The 11,301-nt window shown below is 41.8% G+C and overlaps 1 protein-coding gene across 1 annotated transcript; it reads right to left on the reverse strand.

Annotated features, from left to right (window-relative positions):
- Positions 1-1,047: 1,047 nt before the first annotated feature.
- xkr5b (XK related 5b) lies at positions 1,048-9,622 on the reverse strand. Its single transcript, XM_046033042.1, has 14 exons — positions 9,425-9,622; positions 7,511-7,600; positions 7,189-7,294; positions 6,825-6,991; positions 5,460-5,593; positions 5,203-5,281; positions 4,786-4,955; positions 4,298-4,409; positions 3,834-4,001; positions 3,571-3,761; positions 3,325-3,408; positions 2,765-2,957; positions 1,210-1,752; positions 1,048-1,136 (listed from the first exon to the last, which is right to left on the reverse strand). Exons 1-14 carry the CDS (start codon positions 9,531-9,533, stop codon positions 1,048-1,050), a joined length of 2,235 nt encoding a protein of 744 aa, XP_045888998.1. The 5' UTR covers positions 9,534-9,622.
- Positions 9,623-11,301: the final 1,679 nt, after the last annotated feature.

Raw genomic sequence — 11,301 nt, forward strand, 5'->3', positions numbered from 1 at the left:
TGGCAAGCGGCGTTACAGGAGATTTTGCTGAGCAGATGGGCAGACAGCATGTTTGGTTATTGTAAACTAGTTTAGTTACCTGGTTCATTTAGAAAATTCTTGACACTGGGATCTAACTACCATTTAAATAACTTTGCCTTGATTCACATGATTGTTTAAGCATTGTAATTTTAAATGTCATCATAATAATTATGATTATTTTAATTTCCCCAGAGGTAACCTCAGCTGTACTGCCTGAATAAGCTTTAGCTTAACTGCTGTAGTTAGTTTCTAATGATTAAGGGACGGGTTTATCTAAATTAATGTGTTATACCCCACATTCATTAGCACCAGTGAATTGTTATCTGTGTTTTCTTTTGATGAGTAAACCAGATCCAATCATCTGTAAATAATTATCTGTACTATATAGTGATTTTTTTTTCATCAAATGGCTTTAAAGAACTGAAAAAAAAACACATTCCCACCTCCCCGACCCCCATATTTGGAATAGCCGATTCCCTTGTACAGCGGCGTTTGTCAGTGTTAACGCCTCTGTGGCCTCGGTAGGAAGACAGCCACATGCTTCACCTGAAACACATGAGTTCACCAGATGCTTCCCTTGCACCAACAGGAGTTCACAGTAGCAAGCGAGGAGTTTCATACTATCCCACTCTCCTCCGTTCAGATGCTCCAACCAACCAGGAGCTGCTTGTGCACCACTGACTTAACGGCAATACACACTACATGTGTTGGAGCCAGGATTAATAATCTTTAATAGATTAAACATTAATAGTGGTTGGCAAGAGTGTTGCTAATGTGCTACCCATGCATCCCAGTTTTCTGCTAATGTAACCCTTGTATCTGGATGTCAGATGCAGATACAAAGAAAACCCATAGATAATCATTTATATATTATTTTCTTCCACGACTGATTCAAATGAACTGAGCTGAAAAGAACCAGCCTGGTTAGTTAGTTAATGCATGAATTCATGTATATCCTCAACTAATAAACTGAAAAACACATCATTCCCCACCCAGTTGTTCCCTTCCCCTGTACCCCCATCCTCCTTACACTGCCCTCTCTCTGCTGTCCACAAACTGGACCATCTGTTTGCGAGCATGGGAGATGACTGGAGTGAGTGGAACCACTGGAGTACCTGGGATAGCAGCACCAGGAATCGATGCCCCAGGAGTCGATGCACCAGGAGTCGATGCACCAGGGTGATGCACCAGGGGTTGAAGCGGTGGGTGTTGAAGCAGCGGGTGTTGAAGCAGCGGGTGTTGAAGCAGCGGGTGTTGAAGCACCAGGGGTTCCACCTGGGGAGGTGCCGGGTGTTGTACCAGGAGTGGCAGGGATAACAACAACAGGGGCTAGGCATGGACTTTCAGCGCCAGCTCGAGGCTCCAGTCGTGGGGTGGATGTGACAAAGCGAGCCTCTCTGATCCGGTAGGGACTTCTGTAGGTGGAGATGGGGGACAACTCGGAACCCCAGCCTAGATAGCTCCCACTGGAGGGAGACTGTGCATCCGCGCTGAAGTACAATGTAGTGCTGGACTCTCCAGGGATCCCCGATTTTTTCTCCGGGGAACCAATTGGGAGAGGGGAACGTCGCTCAGGTGACCAGCCGGGAGTCTTGATGTCCAGAGAGCCTGGGGAGGACGAGGCTTCAGTCAGGGTCGCAGCATTGCTGTCAATGTGGCGGAGGCTTCCTGTTTGCCGCGGAGATGAAATAGTTGGCGAGCCATAAGCTGCACTCTGAAACTCCTCATCACCTTTGAAAAAGAAATCACATTGATTTAAAAGATAAATTGTGTTTAAAACAGTACACATGTTCTACAATGACTACAAATCATTAAAAAATAAAAAGGTCATTACATCAAATACATTTGTTTATTACAAGTCAACACTCATTCAACACATTCCTTTAGCTAAGACTGAATACATAAACATCTATGCCAGTCTTTTCATTCATTTCATAGTTAAGATTAAAAAATTAGGTAAACTAGCCATGGTATGTTCAGTGTGTGTATGTACTTATGTATACTCAGTGACCAGAAAAACACAAACCCTGATTCTGCAAAGAAGCTCTGAGCAACAGCAAAACCATTTCCACAATTATCCACACAATAAATATCTCAAATCACCAAACTAAAAGCAGCTATAAAGAATATTTTAATAAAACTGACAGTGGATCACCTGACTACTTGTATGTGAAAGGGGTTGAACACAATTTTAACCCAAAGGAAATTACCCTGTGATTCTGCAGTTCCCCACAGCTCTACAGGACATTACAGTTCTTTCAGCTCATTGTTTTAGTTTTCCGGCATGTAACTTTACTGTTTTAATTAACTGTCAATGCTCTCGTCAGCGTCATTTTCAGCCTCAGCAGGAAGCTGTTTTCATTGGAAAAGCTCTTTCTTAAGTTCTTAAGTCAGTTGTTGTGTAACTGCTGGATGTGTAAGTAGGCAACCGCTAACAACGTCATAACAACTTTAAAACAGCGCGACTATGTCGATGTTGTGTTCCCTGCTTGTTCCCACTGCCCATAAGTGGCAAAAAATCAATTATTCAGGTTTAAAGTGTGACAGACAGTATTATCATGCATATTAGTAAAGCAGGTCAGAGCACTCAAAGGTCAAACGTGTACATTGAATGAAGCAGAACTCCTGACACGAAGAAGCCTTCTGTTGGGATTAACGGTAATCCAGTGCAGTCCTAAACAGCATTTGTTATATTTCTGCGGTCCCTGAGTGTATGTTTTTCAGTGTTTATTGTACATCCAACCTTTGTCTTCTGATGGTGGAGCGCTGGACTCCTCTTCTGTCTCTCTTTCCGTCTCTTCAAGAATGACCTCCTGGACTGGGATGATCTCTGGAAACCTTCTCATATCTTGGATTGTTGTGGGAGGAGCTTTTCTCACTGGTCTGGCTACCACACTGGTGGGAGCTGGCTTTGGTGGCTGGACCACCTCTCTCACCTGGGAACAAGACAGACAGCTGAGCCTCAGAGTGCAGACACACAAACTGAAAGTATTTTGTACAGATCCGACTTTTTAGTCAACCTGGTGGCTGGGCCTACATTTATTGTCATGAACACGTGGGTTACGACATGCTGTCCTACTGAATCTCTCTTTACATTGCTAGAGTAATTTTACACTTGAAGAATAGTCGAATAGCAAAAATTGTCTAATGGTATATGTTTTTGTTTCTATAAAAATGTGCCAGGCCAGGTGGAAATGTGTTTCTTTCAGATCATTTGTCTCAGTTTTAAGTACAAATGTACTGTATTCTTAGTTGAAATTATCACTAAAGTGGGGGCTTAATTAAACTAATTAAAGATCTTGCCTGTGGAGCCTGGGTCACCTGTGGTGGAGCTGGTTGAGGAGCTGGTTGCGAGATCTGAGGAACCTGTGGCTGAACAGGTGGATGCTAGGGAGAACAGGTTTAGCAAGCAGACATTAAAAAACATTTCTACTGAAACTAACAGTAATGAAATTGATACTTTCAGATCAGTTCAAGTTGCAGGAAGTCTCACTACTAAAACCAATAGCTCTTCTAAGCAGGACGTTCAATAACACGAACGCAACAAACCCGAGGGACAAGAAGTTCATCGGGGGAGTGAACTTCTTCAGACAGACCCATCAGTCCGGCAAGTCCCCCCTCGCCATACAACGACCAGATCTTAGTTACATCCCCCGTCTTCAGGGCCAAGCGAATCAGCAGCCAGTGGTGATGTTTCCAGCCCTCCCATTGGATAGGGAGATCCATGAGGGTCCCACCTCCTGATTAGATAAACAATCAGTCATTATTTTGCCAGATAGATAGATAGATAGATAGATAGATCTTTGACAGACCTGACAGTGTCGCATGGCGGTTAAAAGTGGGTGTGACTTTCTCCTCCAATGAGAGTGTAGATCCACGCTCCATGCAGGCTCCACCTATCCCCCTGTAGCGAATACTCTGGAAAATTTCAAAGGACTTAGGGTGGAGGAAACGATAGTACAGCACCAATGCTATCACTCCTGGAGAGAGAGAGGGGTGGGGGGTAGGGAAATAGAAGTAAAACAAACAAGGTCTTGTAATGGAGGTGTGCAAGTGTGTAGAAGTTTATAGATCTCAGAATGTCTCTAATTCTAATAAGCAATTGTTAGCATGCTAAACTAAAATGGTGAACATGGTAAACATTTTACCTGCTTAACATTAGCATGTTAGCATTGTCATTGTGAGCATGTTAGGATACCCCACATTAGCATTTAGCTGTAAGCACAGCTAAATGGTACGGCTGTAGATTTATACAGTGTGTGGCTGTGTGTCTTACCTATGAGGAAGCTACAGAAGACTGCAGCTGGGATTCCCACCGTATCCCAGGACACCATGGTGAACATCCACGAGGAGGCCAGAAGAAGAAAAGCGTTCTCTATAAACATGGCCTAAGGATGAACGAACAATAACAGAAGAACACTGTTACCTTTTCCCACATTTGAAATCACTGTGTTTTACAGGCTTGTAGTTATTTATTGGGCTTACTCTATATTACTTAACGTTTGTCTTAGAGATTACATTGATTCAACTGTTGCATTATCAGCATCTCAGATATACCATTTGGTTACAGTATCACATGTGTACATTTTTGGCATATGGTGAGACACCCTGAACCTGGACTACATAGCAGATTGTATATCTTTTACCTCATAAACTTATTCTTTTTAGTGTTTCACATGGTCTCTGCGGTTCTGTTTTTGTCAACAGCCCTGTAGAAAACCTCAGATGAACAGTTATACACTGACCACAAACACACACACATACCAGGTAGAAACCAGCAATGCGGCATCTGGATTGACCGTGCTTCACATTGAGGAAAAGGAAGATGTGAATGGCTCCCAGAACGAGGTTGAAGAGTCTCCATCGACTAGTTGAACGTATGATGTCAGTCTGCTGAGACACCATCCAGAAAGTTGCACCAAGCCAGTGCACACCTGACACACACACACACACACACACACAACCGATGAAATAGTCAACCTTTCATACATACATAAACCTGACAGTAGAGAATGTGGACCAAGAAAGGGTTTTATCACCAAGACTCACCCAACAATAGTCAAATGTGTTTTTCACTGATTAAAAACACCACTTATTTATTTCCTTATCTAGTCCTTATGGACTGTTTGCCAGATTCAACAAATACGAGCTTTGAGATGAAGCCTTGACATCCAGACTTACCCATTACTCCAAGGACCCACTGTTTAAAGATACGTGTGAAGAGCATAAGAACGGCAAATCGAGATCCCAACATACTGACCTGCAGAAAGAGAAATACACCTGTCACACAAACAAAGCCAAACGACGAATCAAACACAATGCATGCATATAAATATGTCAATAAATATGCTGCTCATTATATTGACACTTTTATACTGAAGGAATGTATATATGTTGTGTACATATTGGTTGATGGAAGGTTGTTTAAATATGCCCACCCTCCACAGCAGTCGGCAGAGTATGGCAGCGGGGGTCATTTGTAGGTGTCCTGGTCTGATGAGTGAACAGGCTCTGGCATAGAGGACCAAGGCCCAGGCGAGAGATAACAAACACACTACAAAACACACAGAGGCTGGAGGGGAGACAGAGGAGGAAGGAGGCAGAGAGGAAAAGAAAAGTGATTTCCTTGATACATTGTAATGCTAAATACATAATGTACATCAGATACAAGGCTGCTGCAGATGCACACAGGACATAGATGGCAGAGAAATTGGTTATGCTAATTGTATTTCTTTTTTGGCCACTTGGCAGCAGAACAAGCTGAAAACAAAACATCTGACTTATCATCAGTTCATAAAGTTAAAACAGTAATCAAATCAGACACGGAGCAACATTATTATTTATTTGGATGATTTTTTTGGAGGCTTTCTTTTAGCTCTGTTTTGGTCTCTGCCGGCTGCTAGGCAGATAGCATACAGTGGGTCTGTCACTAAAGTGAAGCTGTGGGTCGACAAACTAAAACAATGATATAAAAGACCATAAAATGTTCCGTAAAGCTGATGGAAACTCCAGGGTTGATAACTACAAGCGACACCTTTCACATTAAACAGTTATTTGATCCTCATTGTTTAAGTGACACTGTATTTTCCTATGCTGAAGGCACAACTCACACCTGTCAAAATATCGAAGACAATGTAAATGATAATAGCACAGTTGACTTGAAGTCTTGAGGACCATTAGAGGAGCCGGCTTTCCCATTATTACATTGTCCAACAACACACTAATGTATAAGCAATCCTTAGTGGCATAGATGTTATGCATGAAGTGATGAAGTGGATAACCACTCCAATTCCAGTCCCTGTAACTTTAATCATCATGATAGGAATATCTGAGTTCTTTATCATATTTTACCCTTTCAGATGTACCTGCAGTACCAGATATGAACATATTAAGAGCTGAATGTGGGTATAATTCAGCAGATACCACTTAAAAGAAAATAGTATATGTGAGTCCAAAATTCACTCTCCTTTAGCTCTGTTTTTGATATCTACCCACTCCTGAGGGAAATATCTGTCTCTTTAGCAGCTAAATGCTCCACTATGTTCGGCAGCTAGTTGCTAACTGTGTATGTCTGCTGTTTAGTGCTTATAAGATAGCGTACAGTGTGTTTTTAGAGCTTTCTTTCTGAAAACAACTGCTGCTGCAGTTAAAGTTAAAGTTGATGGTTCATGAGCTGCTGATTATTGTCAGACAACAGATACTGTTCATTCTTTGGCTACCACACACATAATTCTATGTGCTATTTCAGATCTAGTCACCCTTGCACACATACTTTCTACATTCCCTATTAAGTGTCTCTGTACCTGGAGACTTGATTCCTATATCAGTACAGATGAGCACATAGGTCTGCAGCAGCGTCTGAGGAAGGGTGACCACCAAGGCCTCAAACAGACGCAAGGCAGATGCATCAGCCTGCTGCATGATCTCACCATACACATCCTCATCTGGCAGAGCCATACACTCCAACAGCCTGTGGAGGCCGGAGATGGATGAAGAGGACGAAAAGTGGGAGATAGAGAGAGAAAAAGGAAAAATCGCCATATCCATAGTTATACACAGTATATATCATAATCAAGTGCTCAGTTTTTCTGACTTTTACTTTAAATTGCCCCATTATTGATCATTCACACGCATATTAACACACACACATATGTAAAGTCATGACACCTTTTGAAGATACCCAGGTGCAGTATGTGTGTCCAGGTGAGAGACTTCCTGCGGATGCGTCCATCTGACAGGTACCACAGGTAACTGAGCAACTGGGGACCCCAACCTATGAAACATAGAATGAGACAAATATAAATAAAATATCTATCTATCTATCTATCTACTGTATCTATCTAACACCAACCTTGCATCATCATGCAGGTTTGTCTGATCTGTTCTTTCTACTGTGATAAGCAGAATCTAACTCTATTGGTGTTCTATTAGTCTCTGTTTATTTATGTCGTAAATGTAGATTGATCTCTTGTTGTTGTTTGTTTCTCACCTGGCAGCAGGAACAGTGCAGTGAAGCCAGCAAGATAGGCATAGCAGTAGTTGTGACCCACCCACAGATAGTACACAAAGCAGTAGATCACTGGGGGAAGAGTAGAAAAACACACGTGTATACTGGTTCTCTGTTGAACAGAAACATCAAGTTATAAGATCAGAGCATAAGCCACTACATACAAAAAACACTGAACACGTTGTCATAATTTGTCAAGCATATTTTCTATACATGTCTATTAGACTTTTTTTTTGTAAATGTGTCCTGAATGGATGAAGATATCTGTTGCGATGTGGATGAGAATCTGTAGCCCAACAGACAGGAACATCAGCCAAAGGGATGTTTCTCATGTTTACATTTCTAATTTTGTAATTTCTTTCCATTGTGCTGTACAGTGCTGTCTTGTATTTTTCTTTTCTGTATCACAATGACATGCTCTGTCAACACATTACAGTACAAACAGGTGTAACTTTGTATCCTGTCCAATCTTTACAATGTATAACTTAGCCATAGTTTACATCAGAAAATACCACTGACAACATAGCTAAACATTTTGACCCTCTTGTTATCTATAAACGAGGACAGAAGGATGCTGATGGCATTGACATGTTCACTGACATAAATATTTAGTTTTAACAGATAGCCTAAGGTTTGAGCAAGTTATGGGCTTTTGCAGGTTATCCACTGAAAGGCCCTTACTGTTTTGCAAATGTTAAGGATGATTCAAGTGATGTACCAAAGAGCCTGAGAAAAACTGTAATAACAATGGGTCAGACACACTGTGCAGTTCTTTTATTTGTGATTTGGGATATAAACTGTCAGTCTGCTGATGATGCTATATAAAACTGTAATAAGTGTTGAAACTTAAAAACACACAAATTAGAAGGTAAATCATATTGTGCATATTTGGACAAACCTTGCTTGCACTCTGCAGGAATATAAAACAGATCAGCTTCATAAATCACATGCACAATATCACTGTCTCATTATTACACTTTACACTTTGAAAGAGGATTGTAAGTAACAGACTATTTTGTATGATGCTGCTTATGTTGTGGTCTTAGACTAAGGGTTGACATTGCGGCAACAGCATTTGATCAATGGCTAACTGCCGGAACATAGAGCATTTTAGTTTTTTGTATTTTGTGATCAATATGATTGTGATATGATTTCTGTTCTGCATTTAATGACAGCCTCCTCTCCACTCACTTACAGACTCCACATCACTCTGGCCTGAGATGTACAGCTCTGCCTCCCCCCCTCCATCCCTCCATCCCTGCAATCTGAACTGTCCATAGCTGCTAAACAGGCGGGCTGTCCGGGCAGACTAGGCCCCATCCAGGGGTACGCCCATCCCCTCATCCATTCATGCACCTCCCAAAAAAAAGGGCGCTGAAATATGACAACATGGCTCCGCTTTGTTTTTGTACAGGAAAGATCTCTCATAGGCTGAAATGGTGCGGCTGTTTAAAAGATGACAAACTCCGGCGTGAGTCTGCAATTTTGCTGCACGCAGTATTTCATAACATGCAGCCTATAAAAATAGGAAAGAGGTGCACTACTGCTGACTGCAGAATCTGGTCTGGACTCCATAATTCATGACAACACCCCGAGAGACGCTGAAGTGAAAACAAACTACTGTTACTGTATATGTTCAAATAAACCACATATGACATCACAAACCCTATGAGTGTGTGTCCCTCACACACTACATCCATACACTATGTCCAAAAAGGCACGAACGCACATGCACGCGCACGCCAATAAAGTCAAATATAAGACACATCACAATGCGCAACCACGTTACAATCTACCTGCACACCGTTAATGACACAACTCCTGGTTTTCTGTACAGTGTGTGTTCATATGTGTGCGTGTGAGTGTGTGCGTGTGTGTGTCCCAGGTAGGACTCACGTGCCGTCCTCTCTGCAACGAGGAGAAATGCGGTAAAGGCAAAGACGCAAACTTGGCAACACGGCATACAGGAGCCTCCATTGCTCGGAGTCGCTGAGTAGTCTCTCATTGCGGATTGGAAACCTGAACTCTCAGATTTACGGTGATAACAGCGTGTGAGTCTGCACGCCGATGCTGTTCTGGTCCCGGTCGGGAGTCGGTCCAGCTGCGGCAGCCTGCTCTCTCTGCCCAACGTCACCGCACGTCCCGTTAAAGCGATAGCACTAGCAGAGAACCTGAGAGGTATTAGGTCTAACGTGTTTAAATCTATCTATTTATCTATTTATCTATATATTGGTCAAGTTTGGTCATACTTAAAAAAACTTCTGACTCACGTCACAGTGTTTTGTTGGTATAGGCTATCATGTTTCTAATTTTCCTTTTGTTTTGCTCAGTTTTATTGTCCTATTCTAGTATTCAGGGCTACACTGCTTTGTGCCCTCACTGAAGAGAAGTTTAATAAGAAAATAATGGGCCAGAATATGCCTTTGCTCACTTAACTAAAGTAATAGAAATATATTTTATTAGTCACAAATGAAATGGGATCATTGCATATTTTTTCAGGAGTCTTACTGAATGTGTCCACAATCCAAAACGTTTTTTGAGTCATTGTATTTGCTTTTAGTGAACATGTGAGGCACTACCTGGTGGACATTTGAGGGCAGAAGGACCAGTGCAAGTTCATGATGATAAAGTTACTGATTACTAGATGGGTAATGTGGATTCATCTGGGGGTTTCATGAATTAATAAGAGCCATATTTTTATCTCCACAAATAATATTATGTATACATGATAGCATTTATTTGTCCTACCCCATTTTCCTATTTACTTATTTATGTGTTTATTTTAATTCTAATTATCTGATTGAAAGTTTTCTTCATGTTTTTTATTTTCTTCCCTCCCTATGGCCTTTACTCTTTGCCATTGAAGATTTTCCATTTTGCTTTTCAAGCACTATGTGAATAATTGGACACCAGGGGGAGTCCAACACAGGGGTTGGAGTCTGAGACTGTGGGACTCCCTTCAGACAAAGCTTGGAAAACACCTCCCTCCCCTCCCGGTTAGTTTACTTAGTTTTGCTCAATTCCTGGATATCAATGTGATCATTACAATGCTCTTTGATCCCATATACACTCAAGGTCAGAAAAACCTAATATTTCTTGTTTGACACTACAGACTACACCAAATACAATACTACAAAAAGGTCTGTCCTAAGGCATTTATCATTTTCGGACTCTGGGAAAGTGGAAAAGACAACCATTGTAACCATGAAGCATCTCTTTAACCAAATCACACACGTGTAGGCTGTTCTATATGATCTCCTTTTGATAACTAATGTACCTCCCCGGGGGAGGCCCACCTCCCACTTTGAAAACGTCTGCAATAACAGATCATTCTTCTTAGAAGGTTTGGTCATGTTTGTGTGTGCGCTTTTAATACACACAATAAAACAATAAAACCCTAGTGTCCTGTCCTCTCAGTGGGCAGTACTCTGTGTGTTTTTTACTACCGTGGCGCTCTGTTGTGCCCTATTTACCGTGAGCCTTGCCCTGGCGCTATCTGGCCCCTCTGCTGTAGGACCTTCTCTGTGTGCTGGTCCTCTCCCTGCTCACCATAGACCTTTCCTTGGGTTCAGGGTGGCTTTTTGCTTCAGCCTCTGTGTGCACCACTGACCTGGACCCCAGATGCGTCACAATTGCTAGACTTGTTTAATATTCATTGTTAATGCTGGCCATCAACAAGATGGTTCTGTTCTAGGCTCCTACCACAGTCCATCATCTATCCTCATAGCGGATGAAATACACCTTATCCAAAGAAACTCAAAAACTGTTGAAAA

Source organism: Micropterus dolomieu, linkage group LG20, assembly GCF_021292245.1.
Source record: "Micropterus dolomieu isolate WLL.071019.BEF.003 ecotype Adirondacks linkage group LG20, ASM2129224v1, whole genome shotgun sequence".
NCBI classification, from domain to species: domain Eukaryota; kingdom Metazoa; phylum Chordata; class Actinopteri; order Centrarchiformes; family Centrarchidae; genus Micropterus; species Micropterus dolomieu.

What these genes read in the sequence shown, in the direction of transcription:
- xkr5b (XM_046033042.1), bottom strand. Translation starts at nt 9,533, where the DNA reads ATGAGAGACTACTCAGCGACTCCGAGCAATGGAGGCTCCTGTATGCCG. An exon ending in CGTTGCAGAGAGGACGGCAC is followed by an intron (nt 7,601 to 9,424) that starts GTGAGTCCTACC and finishes CTCTTCCCCCAG; the next exon opens with TGATCTACTGCTTTGTGTAC. An exon ending in TCCACCATCAGAAGACAAAG is followed by an intron (nt 1,753 to 2,764) that starts GTTGGATGTACA and finishes TCTTTTTCAAAG; the next exon opens with GTGATGAGGAGTTTCAGAGT.